This window comes from Miniopterus natalensis, chromosome 14 (genome assembly GCF_054644295.1).
Source record: "Miniopterus natalensis isolate mMinNat1 chromosome 14, mMinNat1.hap1, whole genome shotgun sequence".
NCBI lineage: Eukaryota > Metazoa > Chordata > Mammalia > Chiroptera > Miniopteridae > Miniopterus > Miniopterus natalensis.
Genome location: NC_142094.1, coordinates 9,599,211 through 9,626,288, shown reverse-complemented (window position 1 = coordinate 9,626,288; position 27,078 = coordinate 9,599,211). Strand labels below are relative to the sequence as shown.

The window sequence follows — 27,078 nt, the reverse complement described above, 5'->3', positions numbered from 1 at the left end:
CTTTCCTTAAATGATTTCTGGGATTTTCTTATTTCCCATGTCTTTTCTTCCTTTCCTTTCCTATTATTATGAAACTTGTGTGGAATCTAGTAATCTGAGCCTAGGAAACCTAAAGTCATCCCTGCAGTATAATTTTGATCTAAAAATTAAAACATGCTCTCCAGAGTAGTGACAATCCTACTAGGAGTGAAGTCAGGGCTAATAATGAGAACAGCTGTAATCAATTAACTATCAATTCTCATATCCTCTTTTTCATAATGAAATAGTGTGACATGTTGGACTGTAGCCCAGATCGTCTTCATTGAAATAGTATTGGTGTGAGTGGCTTCCCAGAATGTGGTTGTACATCATCAGAACAACTGGGCTCTGTATGAATAGAGGTGCACTGAGGGTCCCCCACTCCTCTGTGCCAGAGCAAACTGTGTTAACAGTTTTATAACATGTCCTTCTCTGAAACTGAATGAATTTAGAGTTTTCCTCTGTGTTATGTCCTAAAGGAAGTCCGGTGAATAGTCTAATGAAGTTCAGATGAAATTGAGCGGTCAAGTGCTGCGAGCCGTCCTTACTTCTTTGGCTGTGCACATTTCCCTGACCACCTCCAAGCTGTACAGTTTTGGGCCCTGATTTGAGATGGTCTTAGTGTTGCAGTTTTAAGGTCCATGATCATTAAAATAATGTGAGTCTCTAGGATACCAAGAAGAAACTTAATGTAAAAGAAGTTTTGGTGGATTTTTTTTTAATGTGTTGTGTACTTGTGTTTGTTTTTAAGGAGGAGAAGCATATGACATGTGGTTAATAAAAATCTATATGGTTGCTGTGTTTCCGGTTCATAGTGCACATACCATCTTATTTTTCACTTTGCCATTCATATTATGATAGACACCCCCCAAATTTTATGATGGAGAGGAAATAAATTATTTATCTTTAAAACTTCAGTTAATACTTAAAAGTCTTGGATATCATTTAGTAAATTCCTAAGTACAAATAAGTGGCCTGGAGAAGTTAATAAACTTTCAAAGGTAAATATTTTACTTTGTAATTTTTGTTAAGTTCTAGGCTACGAGTAGCAGATTATCATCCTGCAGGTTGAAATATTTGACTCTAGTACTATCGGCTTGCCCTAAATTTAGTAGACAGTCAGTGATAGTCAAAGATGAAAGGAATTGTAGCCAGTTTGGTAATTGATGCTAATCACTCTAGTATATTTAGTCACTTGCAATGGTCATCTCACCAGTATTGAGGGTTGGAAAGGGTGCTTTAGTAGATGTGACTGTTAATGGATTTGATTGCCCCTCCTGTGGTTCAGGAACAAGGTGGTTATGCTCCTAGATGTCCACTAGGCCTGAAAACCTCCATAGTCTTCAAATAAAGGGAGAAAGGCAGAAATTAAAAGGTGTAATAATGCCAGATAGATGTTCAGCCAGAATAAAATATTGGCCTTAACAAAATGTGAGTCATCATTGTAGCAGTTTGCAGGAAGAGAAAAACTGTAGAACCTAAAAAAAGCATATGTATGTATTTATGCTTATTTTAAAGTGAGTTTGTTTTTAACTATTTTAGACAGGTTTTGATTGGTTGTTTACTAATCCCTGCTAAGTACATATTGATAACTCTTGTTCCCCTTGGAGGATAGAAGCTGGTGCATTTAATCCTTTTAGAAAGGAATATTGTCTTGGAAGGGGCCTGGGCAGGGTCACGCTCTCCCGAGGGAGCCTGCATAGGGCCTGTCTTTGTGAGAAGCAGAGAGTTTGGGGAATTCTGCAGGTGTCAGAGTCTGTTGCAGCCTCTGGCTTCTGTAGCCTCAGCCCTTGGTGCGGAGCAGAGGGGCAGGGGCCGTGACTGTAGCTGGAGGTTGAAAGATTTTAGAAACAGGTGGAGACACTTTGTCACATTGAAGTATAAGAGTAAGCCTCGTTTAAGTTACGGCTTGTTTTTCTATTAGAACTGCAAGGTATTTTTCAGCGTTGCAGAAGATTGTTTTTAATATTTCAAGCGCTGTGTGATATACTCTATATTTTTTTAAGTTCAGGTATAATTTATTGAGCTGTAACAAGAAAATAAAAATCACCCATGATTCCCCAACTCAGAAATTATCTCTTTTAACATTTCAATGTTTTCTTCCAATCTTTAAGAATAGTTTTCATTTAATAAACCCAATATTCATTAATTCCTGTGGTTTAAGCAGAGAGCATTTGAAGAAAGGCTGTCTCTGCCTTCAAGGAGCTTAGGAGGCTCTCAGAGCATTATGATGGGGGTAGTGCAGGGTCTCCTCAGTGTGGATGCACCGAGGAAGGTCCTTAGCCCCCTGGAGGGACAGGGACACGGAGATGCTGTAGAAGTAGCTTAGGTCTGCAGGACAGACAGACAATAGCTGGGGTAACCAGGTAAGAAGGGACCACGCAAAGCGTGAGGCCAGGGGGGTGGTCTTTGTAGGAACTGAGGACAGTGCTGGCTATCAGAGTGCTGAGCCTCAGGGCAGGTGTTGGGGTGGGGCAGTGAGGGGTGAGGCTGTAGAGGAGAGGAGAGCTCAGATCCTCGTCGTCTCCTAGGCCAGGTTAAGGCGTTTAAACTGTTCCAAGAACAACAGGCAAACATTAAAAGGCTTTCTAAAGCAAAGGGATTCAGTTTGCTTTTTTGAAATGCTAGTATAGTAACCCAGGTGAGAGATGATAGTGGTCAGAAATGAGTATCAGCAGCATAAGGGGAGAGGTGGGATGGCTTTGCGAGGATTTAGGGCCAGACGAGACGTGAACTCTATAGGTTGTGTCTGGTGGAGGATAAGAGGGGCTGACCAAGGGTGAGGCCTGGATTCGTTTGGGCACCTGGAGAACAGGTGACAATTCTTTCCATTGGATTAGGAAACATGGAAGGAGGGCAAGGTGTGGGGAGGAAGATGCCATGGGGCATGTAAGTGGAAATATAGCCAGCAGTGTGACATCCAAGCATACGGTACTTGAGTTCAGGAAGGAGATCTCGGCTGGAGACCTGGATTTGGCATCATCATTGTAGAGGGAGTAATTGAAACTGGGAATTAATGAGATAACATGGGGAAAGTGTATGCTGTGTGCATCGAACTTTAGATAGTCAATACAGCGTAGGGCAGAAAAAGGTAGGGGAGGGGAAGAAGGACAATTTAAAAAGTGTCGGTGACTGCTCCAAAATGAGGGAGAGGGGCCTGTGTGGGTCAGCAGTGTCCTTGGACAGTCTTGGCTCCCTGTTGCCTCTTGTAGCATGAGCTGCATGAGTGTAGTGTTAAGAGATCCCCATAGTTAGTTTGACTTGCTTAATATTCACCTGTGTACCTGCTAGCACCCAACTCCCTGCAGGACTGATGGTGAAGCAGCGACCCGACCATAGTGAGAGTGCTGCTGTGGTGGGACCCAGGCTTATAGCAAGGCAAAGGGACACTGTGCCATTGTTCCAGGAGGGCAGGATGGTGTAGATTCAGGCAGGTACCTGTGGTGCACAGCCCATCAGGATATTTTGACTAAGCAAATAAAACCCGGTCTCAAATTGGGTTCAGTGTTCACAGTATGTGTGCTATACCTAGAGACCTACAGGAGTGGGCTGTAACAGCCTGATCAGTAGGTTGGGGATGTCATCAGGGACCCAGGCACTTACATTCTAAGGCCAATTCTCCTTGTGGTCATAAGATCTCCTCGCAGTGTAGCCCAGTTGCCCTGTGGCCATTGGGCTATTTCTTTGGGCACATTCAGCAGGAGAGACCAACAAGAAGGCTCGGCAGTCCCCTTATCCACAGGGGGTGTGTTCCAAGGTTCCCACTGCATGCCTGAAACCTGGGATGGTACCGAACGTTTGTATACTGTTTTTCCTATGCATACACACCTATGATAAAATTTAACTTATAAGTTAGACACAGTAAGCAACTAACGATAATAACTAATAAAATAAAATAAATATAATATACTATAATAAAAATTACGTGAATGTGGTCTCTTTCACTCAAAGTATATTTTAAAAATTTTTCTTTAATCCTCTCACAAGGATATTTTTTCCATTGCTTTTGAAGAGAGTGGAAGGGGGAGAGGAAGAGAGAGAAAAAAACATCATTGTGAGAAAGAACATCAATTGGTTGCTTCCTGCACACTCCCTGACCGGGGCTGGGGATCGAGCCTGCAACCGAGGCATGTGCCCTTGGCTGGAATCGAACCTAAGACCCTTCAGTCTGTAGGCCGATCCAACCCGGCCAGGGCTCAAAGTATCTTATTGTACTGTTCTCACCCTTCTTCCCTTGTGATGATGTGGGGTGGTACAGATGAGATGAAAGGAGGTGAGTGGTGTAGGCACTGTCACATAGCCTTAGGCCATCTAAGGGTTACTGGAACACCAGCACTGCGGAACCACAGCAGTCGATCTGATAACCCAGGTGGCTGCTAAGTGGCTAATGGTGGGGAGTGTATACAGCGTGTACACTGGACAAAGGGATGATGCATGGATGAAGCTGGGCTGTGAGATTTCATTATGCTACTCAGAACAATGTGCAATTTAAAACTTATGAATTGTTTATTTCTGGAATTTTCCATGTAATATTTTGGACCAAGAGTACAGAAAGTGAAACCGAAGATAACGGGGGACTACTATAAGTCCTTCCTTATACCGAGTGAGCCAGTCTTCCCAGCCCCTCAGTGGACTGGCGAGCGTTGCCAGGGGAAGGTGTGTGCTGACAGCCTGTAGAGGAACCAGGACTCCTGCTTCTCCCCTCTTCACTAGAGCCAGACAGTGGTCAGAGTCCCGCCAAGCACACGTCTGGGAAGGGAGAGTGGATACCTGCCCAGAATGGTGGATCTGTTAGGAAGGAGCTAAGAGAAGGGCGTGCTGAGATAGTGTCATGGCCAGTCTATCAGCTACCCATGCGTAAGTGGATTGGGGTGATTCCACAAATAATTTTGTCCTTTAAAAGACTTATGAACATTTTTCTAGGCTTTAAATATTCTTCAAAAAGACTATTAATGGTTACATGATATTCCATCTTAATTAACAGGCACTTACAGTATTTACTGTATGGTCTTGTGAGCATTTTACAGATATTGACTGATTTAATCTTTATATAACTCTGTATGATCAGTACTGTTATTATTCCCACTTTAAGATGAGAAACTGAAGTTCAGAGAGATTAAATAATGTGCCCAAGATCACAGAGTTAGTGTGTACAGAGCTGGGATTCAGACCCAGGCCGTGCTCCTGACCACTAGCGTGTGCTGCAGTGAAGAACAGGGTGGTTTAGTGAACCCTTCTCTTTTCTGTAGATGTGTAAGTAGAACTAGGAAATAAGTAGAAAAATAGGCCTACTTTTTCCACAGTGTAACTGTAAATAATGCTACGGTGCTTATTCTGGTACAAAAATGTCTCTGGGATTGCTGGGTGAGCGTGTGACTTACTAAGGCTCTTGCTGAGTGCTGTTCAGTTGTTTTCCACAAGAACAGAGAAGCCTGCGCTCGATTGGCGTGGGCTTACCACTAGAGACGGTCACTTTGATGCTCCTCCACTTGTTTATTGCATGGAGAAGTGAGCAGCATGAAGTAGTAAAAGAGCAGGCTGCAGACTCAGGAGACTGACTTCTAGGCATCGCCCCATCTCCTGGTTTCCTTGGACATATCAGCCTTCTGGACCCCAAACACCAGAGCATTTCTGTCCTGTTATTCCCCAGGGCTGTGAGATTGGTTGGAGTTCTGTGGTGAAAACTTTTGGTAGACTATATAGGGTGAAACAAATGGAAGGTATCTTATGTTCCCTTAGTTTAAGATACGTTGTATAATACCTTCATTAATCTGGAATAGAGGAAAGAAAACTATTTTTATTACATACTTTTTGTTTGATTTTCTTTTACTTTAGATGTTACCTTTCAGTGGATTAGCTGGTGTTTTCTCTTAATACCTACAGTCACTGGTTGATGAATGGGATCCTGGAGATTTCACTGACTGGGTTTTAGCCTTAGTAGCTTTTTCTTTATAGAAAATATCAATAAATTTCCATAGCTAGGATTTTTTTTTGAACTGTTGAGTTTTGTTTGTTTCTTTTTTATATTTAGCAGTTGATCATCATGTGCTGTCACTTATGGTTGTATTTTCTTCTTGGACATTTGGGTGCAGGTTTGAGGGGTTGGGTCCGACGGTCATTGTCTGCCCCACGACAGTGATGCATCAGTGGGTGAAGGAATTTCACACGTGGTGGCCTCCGTTCAGAGTGGCAGTTCTGCATGAAACAGGCTCCTACACCCACAAAAAGGTAACATCACAGCACTTCACACCTTTTCGTTTGTTTCATCTTAGAGCCCTCCATTTTACATCCTTGCTTTTCTTTTGATCCATGTACATCAAGTGTATGTTTCTGTGTTTCTCTTCATGCAGTTAAACTGTTATGGCTAATTTAACTCTGTATTTTGAAAACAATTGTGAAGTAGGTTTATCATCTAGGCCCTAGTGGGATTGAAACATGTTTGTTGTCCGTGAAGCCGCTGGGCACAGACAGGGCTCTGCCTGAGAGCACAGGTCAGGGCCCACAGACAGCCCACTGGCTGATTGGGGCAGTGGCAGCTTCAAACAGTTTTAGGAAGGTGGGTACAAAATATCATGATAACTTTCAGTTGGCAAATGCATTTGTTAATATGCTTTTAAAACATGCTTTTAATGAACAAAAGAACAACCTGCCATTTGGAGAATTTTACAATTTGCATTGTTGCGTTTTGTATTTTTTCTCTGAATCCTTGATCATCATGTAACTATAATCACTCTATTTTGATAATGTGTTTCCTAACTTATTCATAGTTTTACCACATTATCTAAAAGGAGGTTTATCTGTGCTCCTAGGGGTAGCTTAAGGATGTTGTTTATGCTTTTTTTATTCTCATCTGTCTCACCATGTAGACTGTAAGCTCCTTAGAGTAGGAACTTTGTGTTCCTCATTTTTGTATCCCAAGTGCCCTATAAGCATTTGCTGACTAAATAATAATTACACATTCTCACTGCGGGTCTGCAGTTTCTTTTATTGACAAGAAGTGGCAGTTTGTTACGAATTCTTTCTTTCCTGAGTCTTTGGAGCTCTTAGTGAGTGCTTGTGTATCCATGAAAGAGCTGGTGAATGTTGGTCTTGCTGAGACAGACACACCTGAGCCACCAAACTTCAGTGTTTCTGTAGTTTTGCCAATACCCCTTTCTCCCAGATTTCATCTTGTTTGTGATTATAAATAAACAGAACTTTTGATAGAAGTGAATCATTAATATCCATAGTTTGGTAGCTCAAGTTTGGTGAGACAGAATCTTACTTTACATATTAGCTGTTGTTAAAACCAACTGACTTTGCCTTGAATTTTAAATGATAAATGGAAAACAAACTGAGTTAAAATATAATGCTATGATATAAAAAAATGATATTTTATTTTATTTTTATTTATTTATTTATTTATTTAAATATATCTTTATTGACTTCAGAGAGAGGAAAGGAAAGAGAGAGAGAGAGAGAAAAACATCAGTGATGAGAGAATCATTGATTGGCTGCAGCCCGCAACCTGGGCATGTGCCCTGACCGGGAATCGAACCCTGATCGCCTGGATCCTAGGTCGATGCTCAACCGCTGAGCCACGCCCAGCTGGGCAAAAAAATGATATTTTAGCAGCATGGAAATAACAGTTTAGATTGTTTTTCTAGTCACAATAAGTTGTAACCATCCTGTCATCACCCTTGTGAACATGTTGATTCCTTTTTTGACTTCCATTGTCTATTGACATCTCTAGTGTTTTGTTTTGCAAAATTCTGTGGAAGGGTTTGTTAGTTGATGCTTGTCTTTAAAAGGCAAATTTTTTATGTGTTCATCTTTACCCTTTTCTTTGGGGTGGTAAAGGGTGTATATGTCACACCTTCACCTGGACCATACTCACCTGCATTTCCTCTGTAATTATAACCTGAAGAACTACTTTCGTGTAAATGAAATACATTGACTCATTAATGGAAATAGAATTGAAATTGGTCAGTGTTTCTTGGTAACACTTGCTTCCTTAACTTGTTCAGAAGGCAAACCTTAAGGATAGACGTTTCCCTTCTGATCATAGTGATTCTACCTTCCAAGGCTGTTTTGCATGCACAGACACATGCAGCCGTGATTATTTCTCAGTGCTTTACAGTTCACTCAGGACTTTAACGTGAAGTTTCTTAACTTTTCAAGAAAAGCAGTAGGCTTGTGTTTTTACTCTGACCTTTAACTCTACTGTTCCTTTTTTGTTGCAAAATATCTCAGATCTCTAAATATGGAAGTTGTCAAGCCAAAGATCAAAACGATGTTCTCTTGCATCATTCAAACCAAACTCTCGACTTAGAAACACAATCAATGCTAATATAATTTTACTATTTGTGATGATGACACATAAAAAGATGTTAATTCCTTGCCCAAGCCTTATTAGTAACACTTCCAAGATCAGAACTCTGCCTCTGTATTCAAGCACCCAACTGGTATTTGATCCCTCTGCTCTGTCCTTTCACACTTATATGTACAGATCTTTGCCACCCCACGCACATCTGTTGGCTTACAGGTACGTTGGATTGCAATAGAATTTATGTTTCTTAATCATATTTCAAATATTTTGTCAATGCCAGTCTGGCTTCTAACCTGGAATCTATTGTCTGACCTGCTTTCCATCCTTACTGGCTAAGATTCCTTTCTCCACCGGGGAGCTTTTTGTGCCTACCAGCTGCCCTGTCTAAATGAATTCAGTGCTGGGGAAATAAGGAAGAGAAGAGACTTTCTCTTTAAAGTACCTTTTTCCTTCTTTTTAAAAAAATCCTCATCAGAGGATATTTTTTTCATTGCCTTTCAGAGAGAGTGGAAGGGGCGGGGGGGGGAGAGAGAGAGAGAGAGAGAGAAACATTCATGTGAGAGAGACACATTGATTGGTTGCCTCCTGCACATACCCCAACCAGGGCTGGGGATTGAGCCTGCAACCAAGGTACATGCCTTTGGCTGGAATTGAACTCGGGACCTTCAGTCTATGGACTGACACTCTAACCACTGAGCCAAACTGGCTAGGGCTAAAATACTTAAAAGAGTAATGATGCCAGAGTTGTTCTGTTTATCATTCAAATAGATTCTATTTTCGTAATGACTTGTTTTAGCTGGTATGACATAAAACTTTGAAATGTTTGCATTTAGACAGCATATTAAATGATCAATTTCTAAATGGGGCACATCCGTTCTTCCTCAACCTGTTAGCTTCCCACCTCCTCACTGTTTTGTCTTATGTTATCTGTGCTAATATTCTCTTTGACAGCATAATTGAGAATTGTCAAATGAACACCCAGCTTCCATGCAAAAAAATGTATGGTTGATATTTTCAACCAAATGATCCACCCTGATAAAGACATTTCTAGTCTTTTGAATCTCCTTCAGGAGTCAGTTGAAACCTTGTTTAATAGGAGTCAAAAGATTTTCTCTTTCTCATGGTTTGTGATTCCTTTTTCTAACGTAGAGAATCTTAACTTGTCAATTAGTATTTATTTGTTAAATAATTATAAACATGATATTCCAGGTTTTTGATGCTGTTAGGGCTCCCCAAAATGGATATGTTGTTTTTAACTGACCTTGAAAAGCTAACTATTTTGTTGGGGAAAGAAAATATATGAAAAGATAATAAAAGAAGACAGTTTTGTTATACTTCTGCCATAACTCACTGTGGTGGCGGCATCTTTAACACTTGTTGTAAAGTTTGTTCGATTATTAGGACCTCTTTTTCAGTTTGTTGCAAGATTTATAACGGGAAGTTTCTTGCTTCTGAAACTGTTGTCCCTTTAAGTCTCCCCCACCTCCTTCTCCTGTGTAGGGAATAGTAATTCTGTGGGGCATTTTAGATAATTCAGAGTTTTATCTCATTTTGATCCATTTATGGCATTTAGAGGCTCAAGAGTGAGAATTACAATGGCTTAAAGGTGTAAAGCATAGATTTTGTAATTACTAGACCAGGGTTTGAATCTTGAATCTGTCATTTTATCACTTTGTGACCTTGGGCAAGTCACTTAGCCTCTATGAGCCCTGTTTGATCTCCTGTGAGACGGGCTATGCATGAAAAGCTTACATTTACTCAGGGAACTATTAAAAACAAAGAATATTGTAGGCTTCTATCTCAGTTGCTGAGAAAGGAAAAATGCCCTGGCATTTCTGATTGATTCCAGGTAAATACATAAAAAATGTTCATGGTCATTCATGAATAGACCTTCTTTTCTCATGTCCTGGCATTTGGCCCCCCAGTGGAAACAGTGAAATAGAATGTTAAACTTCTTTTTGGGTAATACAAGGTGTGATTAAAGAACAAACCACACAAAAACATGAGCATCTTATGAAACCATTATCGTGTGTTTTTTAGAAAGTCCTGTTTTCTGAAACACTACAGTAAAAACACTTGGCTTTTTAAAAAGCTGGAAGGGAGTAAAAACATAATAAATGAAAAGGGCCACACGGTCCCTCAAGCATCCAAAATATTTTAGACCCATTCCATGTACACAAATTATTACGCAAAGTGATATAATTTCTATTAACTTTAGAGACGGTATGTTCACCTGATACAAGAAATGATAGATGTTATGCTTGTTCTGTGAGGTATATTGTAAAATTATGTTGCTGGAGCCCTTTTTTCTTCATTGTCAGCACAAATCCTTGTTTATTAAAGATTTAGCTTGAAGGAAATTTTAATTAATTACAGGTGCAGTAAATCCTGCCTGGGAAGCTGCCATGCTGTGTTTGCCGTGAATGGCCTTCATGTGCCTGTGCTCCACTCCGCTCTCCCGCTGCCTGACAGTGTGATTTATGGCTCTTGTTTCCTACTAGTCCACTGTTTGCCCTCTAGGAGCGATTGGTCTCCTGAGCCTCCGTAATAACAGCAGCACTTGCACAGACATCTTTTAATGACAGCAGCACTGCGTTCAGTAAGTCAGGCTAATTGCAGACGTACCCTATTAATTGCAAAAACTAGGAGAGAGGTTACATATTTTACAAGCTTTTAATTTGAAACCGCCCGAGATAATTTGTCTTAAGTATTTGGATAGAGACGTCCATAATATTCAACAATTCACCATTATCGAAACTCCAGTCTTAGCAGTTACAGAATTCTGTGATTGAGTCCGGTGAAAACAAATAGCCTTTGATGTATTTTTACTCAGTGGCTATTGAGTGTGTGAAGGTTACCTTTTCATTGGGGTCATTTTCAGATTTTTCTTACTCTCTTTATAAAAGTGTCTTCTCCTTATTCATCAGTATGCATTCATAGCTGACATTACAGAATTTAAAAAATAAACTCGAACTCTTAAACATACAAAAGAAGCTGAACATGGTTCCAGGGGCACACATTCAAGAGGCTGGGGTCTCTTTTGTGTAACTTGGTGAAGAGCTGTCCGGGAGCGACTTCTGGGTGGCGACCCTTGGAGTCGGTGAAGTGAGCGTGGGAATTCTGTGTGGCCAGCAGTGGGGGTCAGCCATGACCCAGTGGAAATTTTATAAATGAGAAGTAATTTAACTTCTGCTGTATTTCAAGCCCCAAGCAGTTGTTTTTATCTCCTTTTCTCTCTGTGCATGTGCACAGCTTTGTGCCTGGATTAAATGGGGCCTGGAACATTCTGGCCCCTTGCTATCATGTATCTCATGCCTGACCTGCTTCATGACTTCTAGCAGCCAGAATCTCCATGGAAAATTTAGATGTGGAGGAACTATTGAAATCATCACGGCTTCTAGAAGTCCTGGGACTGGTGGGCTGTGGTGCTCGAGGTAGAGTGGTGCATCATTTTTTTAATAAGCCAAATACAACTCAAAATTTATTCTTAAATGCAAAACTATAGAATGTAAAACAATGGATTAATACCCAGATCATATCAACAGAGTTGGAGGAGAGAGGAAGGAGAATGTAAAATTATACTGAGTTTCTAATCTTGTTTCTGCATATATGCATATAAGTTCTTTGGTTAATCTCTTCCCATCCACTACCTCACCCCCACCTTCCCTCTGAGATCCCTCAGTCTGTTCCATGCTTCTGTGCCTCTGGATCTATTTTGTTCATCAGTTTATTATGTTCTTAAATTCCACATATGAGTGAGATCATGTGATACTTGTCTTTTTCTGTCTGGCTTATTTCACTTAGCATAATACTCTCCCGGTCCCTCCATGCTGTCTCAAAAGGTACACAATCCTTCTTTACAGCTGCATAGTATTCCATGGTGTACATGTCCCACAGCTGTTTTATCCACTCATCTATTGATGGGCACTCGGGCTGTCTCCAGATCTTAGCTATTGTAAATTGCACTCCTATGAACATAGGGGTGCATATATTCTTTGTGATTGGTGTTTTGGGATTCTTAGGATATATTCCTAGAAGTGACATTACTGGGTCAAATGGCAGTTCCATTTTTAGTTTTTTGAGGAAACTCCATTTTGTTTACCATAGTGGCTGCACCAGTCTGCATTCCCACCAGCAGTGTACCAGGGTTCCCCTTTCTCCACATCCTTGCCAGCACGTGTCATTGTTGATTTGTTGATGGCAGCCATTCTGACAGGTGTGAGGTGATACCTCAAGTCATTTTAACTTGCATCTCTGTGGTGATTAGTGACTTTGAGCATTTTTTCATATGTCTGTTTTCCATATGTATGTCCACTTTGGAGAAATGCCTATTTAGATCCTTTGCCCATTTTTAAATTGGATCGTCTTCCTTTTGTTAAGCTGTATGAGTTCCTCATGTATTTTGGATATTAACCCCTTATCAGATGTATCATCGGCAAATATGTTCTCCCATACAATGGGCTCCCTTTCAGTTTTGTTTATGGTTACTTTTCCTGTCAGAAGCTTTTTATTTTGATGTAGTCCCATTTGTTTATTTTCTCCTTTATTTCTCTTGTCCTAGGAGATGTGTGGGCAAACATATTGCTCTGAGAGATGTCTAAGATTTTGCTGCCTATGGTTTCTTCTAGGATTTTTATGGTTTCACGTCTTACATTTAAATTGTTTATCCATTTTGAGTTTATTCTTGTGTATGGTGTGTGTGGGTGGTCTAGTTTCATTTTTTTGCATGTACCCGTCCAATATTTACAACACCATTTATTGAAGAGATTGTCTTTACTCCATTGTATGTTCTTGCCTCCTTTGTCAAATATTAATTGAGCATAATGGCTTGAGTTGATTTCTGGGTTCTCTGTTCTGTTTCATTGATCTTTATGCCTGGTGTTGTGCCAGTACCAGGCTGTTTTGATTACAGTAGCTTTGTAGCATAATTTGATATTTGGTATTGTGACCCTTCCAACTTTCTTCTTCTTTCTCAAGATTGCTACGGCTATTTGGGGTATTTTTTGGTTCCATATAAATTTTTGCAGTGATCTACATCTATGAAATATACCATTGGTATTTTAATAGGTGTTGCATTGAACCTGTAGATTGCTTTGGATAGTATGGACATTTCAATGATGTTAATTCTAATCCATGAACATGCTATATTCTTCTACTTGTTTATATCTTCCTCTATCTCTTTTTTCAACATCTTGTAGTTTTCTGAGTACAGATCTTACACCTCCTTGGTTATGTTTATTCTTAAGTATCTTAATTTTTTGTTGCAATGGTAAATGGGATTGTTTTTTAGTTTTTCTTTCTGAGAGTACATTATTGGTTTATAAAAATGCCATCCATTTCTGGGTGTTAATTTTGTATCCTGCTACCTTGCTAAACTCATTTATTAAATCTAGTAGTTTTTTTGGTGGAGTCTTTAGGATTTTCTATGTACAATATCATGTCATCTGCAAATAATGAGAGTTTTACTTCCTCCTTTCCAGTTTAGATGCCTTTTATGTTTTCTTACTGATCACCGTGGCTAAGATTTCCAGTATTTTGTTGAATAAGAGTGGTGAAAGTGGACATCCCTGTCTTGTTCCTGTTCTCAGGGGAAATGGTTTTAGTTTTTGCCCATTGAGTATAATGTTGGCTGTAGGTTTGTCATATATGGCCTTTAGTATGTTAAGGTATGTTCCCTCTGTTCCCACTTTGCTGAGAGGTTTTATCAAAAATGAGTGTTGGGTTTTGTCCAGTGTTTTTTCTGCATCTATTGATATGATCATGTGATTTTTGTCTTTCAGTTTATGTGATGTATCACATTTATTGATTTGCGAATGTTGTACCAGCCTTACATACCTGGAATAAATCCCACTTGGTCATGGTGTATGATCTTTTTAATATATTGCTGGATCCAATTTGCTAATATTTTGTTGATTATTTTAGCATCTATGTTCATCAGGGATATTGGCCTGTGCTCATCAGGGATATTGGCCTGTAATTCTCTTTCTTTGTAGTGTCTTTATCTGGTTTTGGAATTAGGCTAATGCTGACCTCGTAAAAAGAGCTTGGAAGTGTTCCTTCCTCTTGGGTTTTTTGGAATAGCTTGAGGACATAGGTGTTAGTTCTTCTTTGAATGTTTCGTAAAACTACCCCCTGAAGCCGTCCAGACCAGGGCTTTTGTTTGCTGGGTGTGTTTTTTTATTACTGCTTCAATTCCATCAGTTGTTATTGGCCTGTATAGCTTTTCTAATTCTTCCTGATTCAGTTTTGGAAGATTGTATTTTTCTAGGAATTTGTCCATTTCATCCACATTGTCCAGCTGGTTGGCATACAGTTAGTTGTTCATAGTATTTTCTTATAATCCTTTATATTTTTGTGGTGTCAGTTGTTACTTCACTTTTGTTTCTGATTTTATTTATTTGTGTCCTCTCTCTTTGTTTCTTGATGAGTCTAGCTTAATTTTCATCAATCTTGTATATCTTTTCAAAGAACCAGCTCTTGGTTTCACTGATCTTTTGTACTTTTTTTTTTAGTTTCTATTCATTTATTTTCTCTCTGATCTTTATTATTTCCTTCCTTCTACTTACTCTGGGCTCTTCTTGTTGTTTTCGTTCTAATTCTTTAGTTGTAAGGTTAGATAGTTCATTAAAAAATTTTCTTGTTTTTTTGAGGCAGGCCTATAGTATTATGAACTTCTCTCTCAGGACTGCATTCATTGTGTCCTATAGACTTTGGGTTGTTGTTTGTTCATTTTCATTTTTTTCCAAGAAGTTTTTTCTTTCTTCATCTCATTGGTAACCCATTTATTGTTTAATAACATGCTTTTTAACCTCCATGTGTTTGAATGTTTTTGAGTGTTTTTACTATAGTTGATTTTTAGTTTCATGCCATTGTGATCTGAGAAGATGCTTGATATGATTTCAGTCTTCTTGAACTTGTAGACTTGTTCTGTGTCCTAACATGTGGTCTGTCTTTGAGAATGTCCCATGTTTACTTGAGAAGAAGGTATATTCTGCAGCTTTGGTATGAAATGTTCTGTAAATGTCAGTTAAATCCATCTGATCTAGTGTGCCATTAAGAGTCACTGTTTCCTTCTTGATTTTTTGTCTGGAAGACGGATGAGTGAAGTCAGTTGGGTGTTAAAGTCCCCTACTATGACTGTATTGCTGTTAATCTCTCCACCAGAAGCTTTTTAAAATATATTTAGGTGCTCCTATATTGGGTGCATATATGTTTATCAGAGTTATATCCTCTTGTTGGATTGATCCCGTTAGTATTATGTAGTGACCGTCCTGGCCTCTTGTTATGGTCTTCATTTTGAAGTCTGTTTTTTCAGATACGAGTGTTGGTACCTGTTTTGTTTTGTGGTGTTTTTTTTTTCATTTCCATTTGCATGGAAAAATTTTTTCCAGCCCTTCACTCTCATTCTCACTGAGTCTTTTGTTTTGAGGAGGGTCTCTTGTTGACAGCATATATTTGGGCCATGTTTTCTTATCCATTCAGCTATCTCATATCTTTTGTTTGGAGCATTTAATCGATTTACATTTAAGGTTACTATTGATAGGTATTTATTTGTTGCCATTTTAATTCTTTATGCCTATGTTTCTCTCTATTCTTATTATTACAGTAACATTTCTTGCAATGCTGGTTTAGTGGTGCTAAACTCCAATAGCCATTTTTTTTCTGGGAAGCTCCTTATGTCACCATCTATTTTGAATGATAGCCTTATGGGATAGTCTTGGTTTCAGATCATTGCTTTTCATTACCTTGACTACTTCATGCAGTTCCCGTTTGGCCTGTAGAGTGTCTGATGAGAAATCAACTGACAGCCTTAAGGGAACTCCTTTGTAGGTAACAGATTGCTTTTCTCTTGCTGCCTTTAAGATCCTCTTTTTGTCTTGAATTTTTGGTATTTTAATTATGATGTGCCTGGTCATTGGCCTCTTTGGGTTCTTCTTGCCTGGTACTCTCTGTGCCTCTTGAACTTGTGTGACTTTTTCCTTCACCAGGTTAGGGAAGTTTTCTGCCATGTTTCTGTCAAACACGTTCTCTAACCCTTGCTCACTTTCTTCACCTTCTGCCATTCCTATGATGTGAATATTTTTATGTTTAATTTTGTCCCATAGCTCCCTTAGATTGTCCTCCAGTTTTTTAATTGTTTTTTCTTTTTGGTTCTCTGATTGAGTAATTTTTTTCTACCCTGTTTTCTAATTAATTGATCCAATCCTTGGCTTCCTCTAATCTGCTTTTTATCCCTTCCAGTGTATTCTTTATTTCTTCTGTATCATTCTTCATTTCCATCTGGTCATTTTTCATAGTTTCTATATCTTTTCTCATGCTGTTGAAGATCCTTGTAATCATTATTCTGAACTCTGTATCTGATAAATTTCTTATGTCCATTTTATTTATCTCTTCTGAAGAATTCTCTTGTTCTTTCATTTGTGGCCTCTTTTTTTTTTGTCTCCCCAATTTGGCTCCCTGTTTGGGTTTGTTTCTATGTATTAGGTAGATCTGCTATGCCTCCAGACTTTTTGGTAAGTCTCTGGTGCAGGACAGTGTCAGATGCTGTTTTTGACTGACCCTGAGTACCCTGTTTGGAGCTATCAGCAACCCGCAGCTTGTGGCTTTCTCTCCTGGGGCTGGGTGCATTTGGAAAGGACCAAGGTGCTCACCATGATCTGTTTTTCCAAGCCCTAGGCCCAGAAGCAGATCAGGTAAAGACTCAAAGCATCCAGAGATCCACCTTTGCCTGTAGGCTGATTGTTACTTTCAGTGTCCTAATGAGCCTCAGGCTGTAGACCACAGCTGGGTGTAAACTCCACAGGGTAGGGTGAGTGTTTTTCCACCAGGGTGGGGCAGTTGCTTCCCCCACAGGCAGAAACTTCGTCAGATCTACCTGAGAATGATGTCCTCTGCCGTATATGGGAATGACTCAGCATGGAATCCAGATGGCTGCCCTTTGGGCTCTATCCCCAGAGCCCCCAACCCTGGAGTCTCCTCACACTGCTCTAGTCTACTCTGCCCTCCCTCTCCCGAAGCCCAGGATGAGTGGTTGCACATGAAATTTTATGCATTTTGGCCTTTAAGAGGGTGCCTACATTTCCAGCTGTCTCTCCCTGGCATACAGAAACCCTGCTTTTTTCACAGCCAGAAGTTATGTGGGCACCTTTCTCAGTTCTGGTGCTCTGGGCTGGGAAGCCCAGCTTGGGGTTTAGACTTACCAGATCTCTCAGTGGGAACCCCCCACAGCTGAGAAGCACTGCTGATAGCTAGTAAAAGGAGCTCACTAACGATGACACTCAGATCCTTTGTATGTTAATTTTAAAATTTTTGTTTTCTTTAATGTTTTCTCTCTTTTGATCTACCACACTCTGAGAGGCAGTGGTCACGTCCCCTGAAGGCTGTGGGTGTGCCACTTTGTCATTGTAGCATTAAGGGCTTTGCTTTCATGTCTTGTTATAGTGCTTTTTTGGTAGGTAAAGGTTCATGGCTCTTCTTTATGAGTCTCTTTTAAAATATAAAATACCCCTCTTTTAGGTTCAATTCTTTTTTCTGATATCTATATTTCTCATCCTGCCCTGTTTTTGTTTGTATTCCTTTGGTATATCTTTGATAATCCCCATAATTTCAGCTTTTAATGCCAGTCCAGTTTGGTTCTCTTTTAAACACAAGACTGGGTTTTTGCTGTACTTGCCCAGTGCAAAGTGTAGCTGCTAGTAATCCACTGTCATATGGAGACCCCTGGCATGTTTAGTCATTTTTTTCCCCATAGTGGTTTGCTAGTTCTCTACTCTGTTTCTTTTTTTGTATTTATGCTGGAGTAGCAACTGTGAATCTGAGTGGGCATAAATGGTTTACAAGTATATTTCAACCTTTTTCTCTTGTGATTGAGAATTAAACTGTATCTATCACCTATGCACCATTCTTGGACAGGGTGGGATTTTTAGTACACTTTTATTTTCCCCTATTCTCTAAGTAAGATGCAGTGCTGCGTAATATTTAGTTAATCCAGCTTTAGACTTAGCTGCCTTTCTATATTCAAATCCTGACTCCACCACTTATCAGCTTTGTGACCTGATATATTACTTACTGTCTCTTAGCCACAGTTTCCTCATCTGTGAAATGGGGTTAGTAATAGGATCTCTGTCCTCCCTCAGAGTTGCCTTGAGTACTCTGAGAGAGTGAAGAGCCTTCCGGTCTGGGAGGTCTGTGGTCTTGGGCTCACTGTGTTCTGTTAGTGACCTCAACCCTGTGCTGGCTGACTGTCGCATACTAAACCTAGCCCACCTCTTGCTGCTTTATTTGCTGCCCTTACCTATCTGAAGGTGGAATTTGTTTTTCCTCTCAAGCATGACTGCTACTTTGGATCAATGCAGAATTCCAGGGTCACTGCTTTCCCCTAGAATTATGGAAAAGATTTTCCCATTGCTTTCTGAAATTTTTAATGTTGCATAAAAGGTGTTCAACACAAGTTGTCTTTCCTCTGAAGGAAATCTTTTCGTCTGCTCTGACTAGAAGCAACAGTATTTTCTCATATTTTCCTTTATTTTTGGAATTCAGACATCTAGTTGGCATTTGCCTAGGTCTGTGTCTTTTTTCAGCATTTCTACCTAACACTCTCAGACATTTTGCTTTATAGATACAAGTCTCTCCTCAGAATTTTTTCTACTATTTAAAAAAAAAAGATTACTTTTATATCCTTTCTACTTTACCCTCCTGGAATTCATGTTATAAATTGTTAGAGCTCCTGGATTTGTTTTTTTTGTCTCCTTAGCTTTTCTCTTTATTTTCTTGCTTTCATATTAAAAGAAGTCACTTTTCATCTACCTTGTTGTTTTAAGTTTAACAAGGATTGACACAAAGGATGTTTTGGAAAAATGAAAGTTGAGCCAGGGTTTATATAACTTTTTGTGGCTTCTTTTGAGCCCCTCCCCCCAGTGGATATGTTAGTGCTTACTAGTTACAGATGAATGAAACATGCAGTAACCTTCCATTGCTGATAACGCACAGTTACAATTGTATGTGTTACATTTGTATACATATTTATAAAGTGCTTTAGGTTGCATCATGATTGGAAGATTGTCATTTTAAGAGTCATGCTTATTTAATTCAACTTCTTATTTAAAACTGGCTTTTCCATTTTATCATCATTTTAGGAGAAACTAATTCAAGATATTGCTCATTGTCATGGAATTTTGATCACTTCTTACTCCTACATTCGACTGATGCAAGATGATATTAGTAGGCATGACTGGCACTACGTGATCTTGGATGAAGGACACAAAATTCGAAATCCAAATGCTGCCATCACCCTTGCTTGCAAACAGGTATGACCTCTTATAACAAGAGGGATTTTCAGGTGGATCTTAGTGTTTAACTGAGAATAAACTCCCTGATTTTAGTAATGCACTTACTGAATCTTTCCTTGTGCCCTTGCATAAGGAATTTGAAGTATACTTTTTGCCTTCATGCAGAAAATTCTTTGTTCTTGCTCTTAATCATGTTTTTTTAAATTCTAATTCTTCATATTACGTAATGTCTCTTGTAAGGATTGGTTGTTAGAATGTAACCAAATCCAACCAAAATCCATAGTATTCAGCTTGGACAATAAGAAAAAAAATTCTTCCCTAATATAATTGAAGAATTAAAACTGCATAAAATGCCTTCTATGTTTTGGAGGTGACCAAAATGATATGTAAATGTGTTAAATAAGAAGATTGAGTGGGGTGTTTTGGTGTAGGATTAGTGATCATCTGTTAAAAGCTGAATTTAATAAGAAAATATTTTCTTTCCCAAAATAGTTCCGTACCCCACATCGCATCATCTTGTCTGGATCCCCCATGCAAAATAACCTCCGTGAGCTGTGGTCACTCTTTGACTTTGTCTTCCCGGGAAAGTTGGGCACGCTGCCCGTGTTTATGGAGCAGTTCTCGGTCCCCATCACCATGGGGGGATATTCAAATGCCTCCCCAGTACAGGTAACACTTCCAGTATTTCAATATTTTAATATTATACTTTGTAGCCAAGTTGTTCAGAAATAAGGAAAATGGCCAAGCCTATAAATTGGTGTCTGATAAAAATCACAAAATTATGTTTGTTTGATATCTCATATTTTTCCAGATGAGTTTTTAAAAATCGTAAAATATTCAAGAGCAGTCAGAAATTATGAAACAACAGTGAATCAGTTCTGGACAGCATATAATTTACTGCAAATTTGGGTAGTGCATCTTATAAAGTAGTATAAAGTCTTAGAAAAGGGCAAGCCAGAGAGAATTGTTTAGGGAAGATTTAATGAGACAGGTATCCCTTATCCTGATTCTCGAAAAACAGGCTGAGAAGAACCTAGGGCATTAGATTAAGGCAACAGCCACATTATGTGGCCGCGGGCAGTGAAGAGACACACTTGACTGGACCGGATGCTTGTGGGGGACGTACCAGGAGAGCTGTGGATTCTGGAAATGGGAGCCTTGAGAAGCAGGCAGAGGCACTCAGGCAGGGACGAACCACTGAGGTTGTCTGAACAGGTGACTGGAAGAGCACTGTTCTTGGAGGGTTACTCAGGCCATTACGGAAGGGAGGCTGGCATTGAGGGACCTGCAGGAATCATTGGGGATGAGGGTGATGAGGACCTGGACTTGGAACTGGACCTGGATGTTGGTCCTGAGAAAGAAGGTGGAGAGCAGGGCCCCTGGTGGCAATTTTTTAGTCGGAACAAATGAAATGTGGAGGCTGACAAGATAAAGGAAATGGGATAGGTGGTGGTGAGCTTGCTGCCACTGACCCCTGAAATTTTAGGCCTGGGAGACTGGTAGGATGGGGCTGTGAGAGGCAGGAACATCAGGATATGAAGCAGGCCTGAGGGCAGGCTCCATCCTGGGTGAGGCAGGGCTTCTGCACAGCCCTGGGGCCTGCGCTGGGCCATGACAGCCACGACACAAAGCCTTTCATGAAAGAGCCGTTGCTGTGTTTGAAATGCTTAATTAGAAATAGAATTTTAGACCTTTACAATTAGAGGATTGTCAACAACTATTTTAATACCTTTTACATTTTGAGATTGAATGATTTTTAATTAATTTTTGTAAGGGCTCTTTTCCTCCGCTGAATCCCTATTCTTCATTTATAGTGTTTTTTTATTTAGAAATAATTTCAAGTTTAACAAAAAGTTGCAAGAATCATAGAAAGGACTGTATAGTCTCCACCCAGATTCACCAGTTGTTAGCGTCTTGCTAACGTTTTGCCACATTTGCTTGGTCTTCCCTTCCCTCTGTCTCCCGACTCTCTCTATGCACAGAGATGTAGGTACTGTTCCTGAAGCATCTGAGAGCACGTTGCAGATGATGCCCTTTCCTCCAGGTCCTTCAGTGTGTATTTAAGAACAAGGACATTTTCTTACAGAACCACAGCATAACCATTAGAATCAGGAGGAAATTGAACTTTGATAGAATTGTGTTATCTAAAGTATGTCGTTTACATTTTCCAGTTTAGTAGTATCTGTGTCTCTTTAGTCTCATTTAGTCGGGGATAGTTTCTCTAACTTTTCTTATACCTTTCGATGACCTTGATATTTTTGAAGACCACAGGCCTGTTATTTTATAGAATGTGCCTCACTTAGGGTTTGTCTTCCATTCTTTGTGATTGGATTCAGGTTATGCGTTTTTGGCAAGAATATCATAGAAGATAAACACACATATATGCACATACATGTATACATACTCGAGGTGTTCTTAGGGTCTTTTAGAATGTTTTCTTTTTTACCATGTTAATTTTGTAACATGAATTTTTCTGTATTTATTATGATCAACCTCTCATTCATTTTGCAGCTGATTTTCTTAAATTTAAACTTCGGTTGGAATATTTCTTATTCCATTAACAGAAACTTACTAGTTAAGACCCATGTAGATTTTTTTTTACTTTCAATAATTTATTGAATTCTTTATTTGCCTTTAAGCGAGTTGTAGAGAGTGGCTTCTGCGCTGTGGCCCTTGGTTTTCTACGTAGTTAACACCCATCTCATGTGGCTGTGCTCCATTACAGAGCCATCTGCTCCCTTTCAGACTAGAGTGACCTTTCATTTCTGGGATCACAGGGCTTGTCTTGAACTTACTCTCCCAAGTCTCCAAAGGGCAGTAATCTCTGCTGATGATCTGGTGCTTGCATTGCTGCAGCTTCCCCCACAGTTGCCTTTTGATCTTCAGCTTGCAGAGTAGCAGTTCCTTTGTAGCTTTTGGAGAATACGAGATTATAAAAAGATTTGCTTGAAAGCAGTTTTTTCCCTAGAGGGTGGCTGAGAACTGGAGGAATCTCTGTTGTGGGGTCTAACTGCAATAACAGCTAAAGCAAAGCATAGGAGAGGAATAGGGTGCACAGCTACCAGCTGTTCTTCTCTTTGTACATTTTGGTTAATAAGTTTTTTTTACTGATATTATGAACATCATGTTGGACTTATACTAATTTTTCCAAACCATTTTCCAACCAATTTTGTATAGTCATTGGTCATTCTTTTGAAAACTTTTTTTAAGCATTAGAATTGAGAAGTAAGAACAAATGCCTTCCTTAAACATACAGTAATTGTTTCTGCTTTTGTCTTACTACAGGTTAAAACTGCTTATAAGTGTGCGTGTGTCTTACGAGATGCCATAAATCCATACCTACTGCGGAGAATGAAATCAGATGTCAAAATGAGCCTCTCCTTACCAGATAAAAATGAACAGGTCTGTAAATCCAGGAGTTACTGTGGGGCAGGCTGATCTACATTTGTAGGTACTAGTATGTGACAGGTGAGTCTGCTGTGGCCTCTGCCCTCAGCAGGACTGTTCTCTAGTCCAGAGGTTAGATCTCTCTTATTAACCCATGAGTCCCCACAGCTACTCTTTCTAAACTTCTCTATTTTCCTCAAGTCCCCAGTTTATTCATGCTACAAATTTTTTAGGTGCCAGCCATTGCCTGGGAGGTAGCAGTTCTCACGGAACTCAATTCATTCTTGAGGAGAGACAGTTGTAAATAAATAAAGCAGATGGCAGGTGCTAGTAAGTGTGGAGATAAAGAGGAGGCAAGGTATGGGGTCTAAGGGGTGATAAGGGCAAGGATTTGGGAAAGCAGGCTCTTATATGGGATGGCCAGAGAAGACCTTCGATAACTGTCATTGGAGCAGAGGCCTAAAGATGGTGAAGGGGCAGTTACAGGGGATCTTGGAGGAAGAGTGTTCTAGATAGATGGAAAGTGGGGGGGTGTTGGTACGTTCAAGGAGGCCAGTGTGGCTGGAGGGCAGGGGCAAGGAGGGGGCTCAAAGGAAGAAGTCAGATTGGTGGCCAGGTCACCAGGTCCAGTGGTCATGGTGAAGACTAGAGGAAATTCACAGGAAGATACTGAGCAAGGAGTGACCTCATCTGACTTAGGCTTTAAAAGGATCTTCCTTTTAAATTTCATCCTAGTGTTCTGTTGTCTCAGAAGATGACCACACCTTCTATTTAGCATCTAAAAATAATTGCCATGTGAATTTTGAGTGTTGAAGCTCTAAGGATCTTAGAGATTGGTCATCAAGGCTACTTTCATTGCTGCCTCTTCCCTCCCTACCCTGAACTCATCTTCAGGTTTAGCCCGTGTTAGCATTTCCCTATAGGTCTCCCATTCCTGCCAGTTGCTCAGGCCACAGCCCTCTGAGCTGTCTCCAATTCCACATCAGTCAGTTGCTCTGGTGGTTGATTTCTCCGTGGTAGTTCGTTCTCTCATGCTGCCTCACATCTTCACAGATCAGCGCAGTTGGTCTGACTGGTCTCCAGCCGTCGGCACTCCCCACTCCATTCAGTATTAGAGTGTTGCTGGATTAGTTTATCTGAGGCTTCTCACCAAAATACTTTTGATATTCCTCTCCCAATGAAGAAGATCTATTTAGTTTATTTGCGACAATTTATTTTTACCAAGGCAAATTACTTCCTATTTTTTTAAAGACGCGCCACTTTTCCTTCTATTTGCATCTGAGGTTCCCTCTTCCTGAAGGTTTTCCCACCTCCACAGACACACACACAGAAGACCTCACAGGCTTTCCACTAGAGCCTCTCCTAGACTGGACTCCTCGAGGTGGGGGTTTGTCTTACCCATCTTTAGGTTCCGCATGACACCTAAAACAGTGTGGCTGTGGACACTAGTTACCTGGTGACTAACTTGTTGAATTAACTTGGTGATTGAGAGGGGAGGCTCTTCTGTTGCCATTTTTAAAGGACTGAAATGTGAGTTTAAAAAATTAAGAATTATAAATACTCAGGTTCATATTTTATTTATTCATTTATTTTAAAAATGTGTATTTATTGATTTCAGAGAGAGGGAGAAGGAGAGAGAGAGAGAGAGAAACATTAATGATGAGAGTCATTGACAGGCCTCCCCCTGCACTCCCCCTATCGGGGACCCAGCCCACAACCCTGCATGTGCCCTGACTGGGAATCGAACCTCCATCTCCTGGATCCTAGATCAGTGCTCAACAGCTGAGCTACGCTGGCCAGGGACTCAGGTTCATATTTTAGAAAGATTACTTAGGTAGCTTTTGAAAGCATTGAAGAGGAAAGAAAATGGAGGCAAAGGGATGAGTTAGCCAGTCCCCCAGAGTCCTTTGGAGAAGGGATGTGGGTCTGAACCGAGGCAAGGTGAGGCTAGCAGCAGGAAGCTGAGGGGCCTCTGATTCCCCTTCTCCCTCGGATGCTGGGGTGGATCTGCTGGGACAGAGGCTTTAAAAGGACAAACTCAGAGGAGACTGCTGATGAGTTTAATTTAGGTTCCATTTGAGGTGCTTGTGGAATATCTACTTGCCTGTAGGCAGCAAATGGGGTTAAACTCTGAGGAGAGTTCTGGGCTGGGGTGTAGGTGACCTGTGAGCAGAGAAGGTATTGAAGTTAGGACGGGGTGAGCGTGCCCAGGGGGTCTGTATAGAACCAGGAGACAGGCAGCCCAAGGGACAGCAACACCGAGGAGAGCGTGCAGGAGGCGCGAGGCCATGCAGAAAGGCCAGAGGGGGCCAGGGGAGGTGGAATCAGTCCACCCTGGGGATGGGTGTATCTGGGCAACTAGGAGCTTATTAGTGACCTCACCCATGACCGTTTCAGTGGTACCAGCGGAGGCGCCCTCCGGAGCGTGCTGGGCTCATGAGGGACTGGAAAGTGAGGAAGCGGAGCTGGTGACTGGCCATGAAACCACCAGGGGCTTTCCCCTCAGTGTTTGGAGAGCCTAAGGGTACCTCAGTCCTGAGGAAGATGAGAGGGCTTTCAGATATGGTAGAGAGGCTGAAGGGTCGCTCTTGACTCCATTGGGAACCTCTTCCTCTGAGAATAAAGGGAAATAAGCTGAAGTAGGTGGAGGAGGAGATACATTTTCAGGAGTGAAAGCTAGAGACTTGTGCCTAATAGCCTCAGTCCTTGTTGTTGTTTTGTTTCTTACTGTTTTTAAGGAGAGGTTGAGACAGCGTAGGTGGTGGGTGGCTTGGGGAGAGTGAGGAGTGTTGTTCCAGCCATTCTGGGTTGTGGAAGGTGTTGGGCAGAGTGCATAGGGGGTCGCCCTGTAGGCTGGGGCCTCAGGGTGACGTTCTCCAACAGGCTCAGCACTTTCTGAGAGGAGCAGAGCAGGAGGGCCAGGTGGTCTCCATTTGGAAGTTTGCAGGGCAGATGCAGCGGGTGGCAGAGGGTGGCTGAAGGGAAATTCCTTGGGAATATGACTAGCCAAGGAATAAAGTCAAGCTGTGAGGTGGCGGTGGTGGACAGAGAGTGGAGCAGCAGAGTCAGAGGACATGAGGGCATGAAGCAGCTACTGCAGTGGGGCTGGGGGTAGGGGCTGCTGCCAGAGAGTCTGGTGAGCGTCGGGACCTGCACAGATCTCCAGGGAAGGGGCAGTGCAGGTACAGTGAAGGTCGCAGCCTAGGTGTGCTGACTTGGAGTGTGGGCGAGGGTGTGGGAGGTGAGTGGTCTGACACTTGTTGGCTAGGATGGACACAGGTCTGTGCTCCTAGTCCTGAACCTTCCTGTGAGCAAGGAGCCAGTCTTCAGGGACTTTGGGGACAGTGGGGTGGGGACCAAGAGGTAGATAGATGACAGAAATGGGGGCTGGTGAGAGGAGGGAACTGTACTCATTGTTCAGTTCTGACATGTAGCTTCATTTTGTTTTTTTACACATGAGATTGTTAAAAATTGCATACATTGTGCTGTTTTGATTAGGAAATTTTGTTGATTTTGAAATTATAGTTCCTCTGTTTTTCCCCCCTTAGGTCTTATTTTGTCGTCTTACAGATGAGCAACAGAAAGTCTACCAAAACTTCATTGATTCCAAAGAAGTTTACAGAATTCTCAATGGAGAGATGCAGGTCAGTTAAATGATGGAAGCTAGAGAAATTAAAGCAGAGAAAGAACAGAAACTAGTACCAGTCAGGGGGACTGTACTCTCTTGAAAACATTTCAGTGCCAGCCTTCACTTCATTTGGAACCCTTGCAGAAGTAAGAGAGCACACGATTAAAAGCCAGCATGCTCCCTTTTTGTCTGGGTGGAGTACTGTTGTACTTGAACCCAACACCAGTGGTCTAGTGGAAGAGCAGCTCTAGATGACACGTCTGTAATGGTGAGTCCTTCGGGGACTGTGGATCCCATGCAGAATGGGGGGATCAGCCTCACCCTGCTGGGGTTAGTATGCTCATGGAGGAGGAATTATCATTATAATTTTTTCTATTATAACATTTTAGTTATTGGCTGGACTCAGCAATCTGTGGGTAAATGTCTGTTCAATAAGTGTATGTAGTAGG

At 40.9% G+C, this 27,078-nt stretch overlaps 1 protein-coding gene across 1 annotated transcript in view; it reads left to right on the top strand.

Annotated features, from left to right (window-relative positions):
* The window catches only part of ERCC6 (ERCC excision repair 6, chromatin remodeling factor), a 78,487-nt gene that overhangs the window by 35,631 nt on the left and 15,778 nt on the right, over nucleotides 1–27,078 (top strand). The window contains exons 8-12 of the mRNA XM_016200860.2: nucleotides 6,111–6,246; nucleotides 19,462–19,632; nucleotides 20,107–20,283; nucleotides 22,900–23,016; nucleotides 26,550–26,645. Of these exons, the coding sequence (XP_016056346.2) occupies nucleotides 6,111–6,246; nucleotides 19,462–19,632; nucleotides 20,107–20,283; nucleotides 22,900–23,016; nucleotides 26,550–26,645 (697 nt within the window). The remainder of the gene's footprint in view (nucleotides 1–6,110; nucleotides 6,247–19,461; nucleotides 19,633–20,106; nucleotides 20,284–22,899; nucleotides 23,017–26,549; nucleotides 26,646–27,078) is intronic.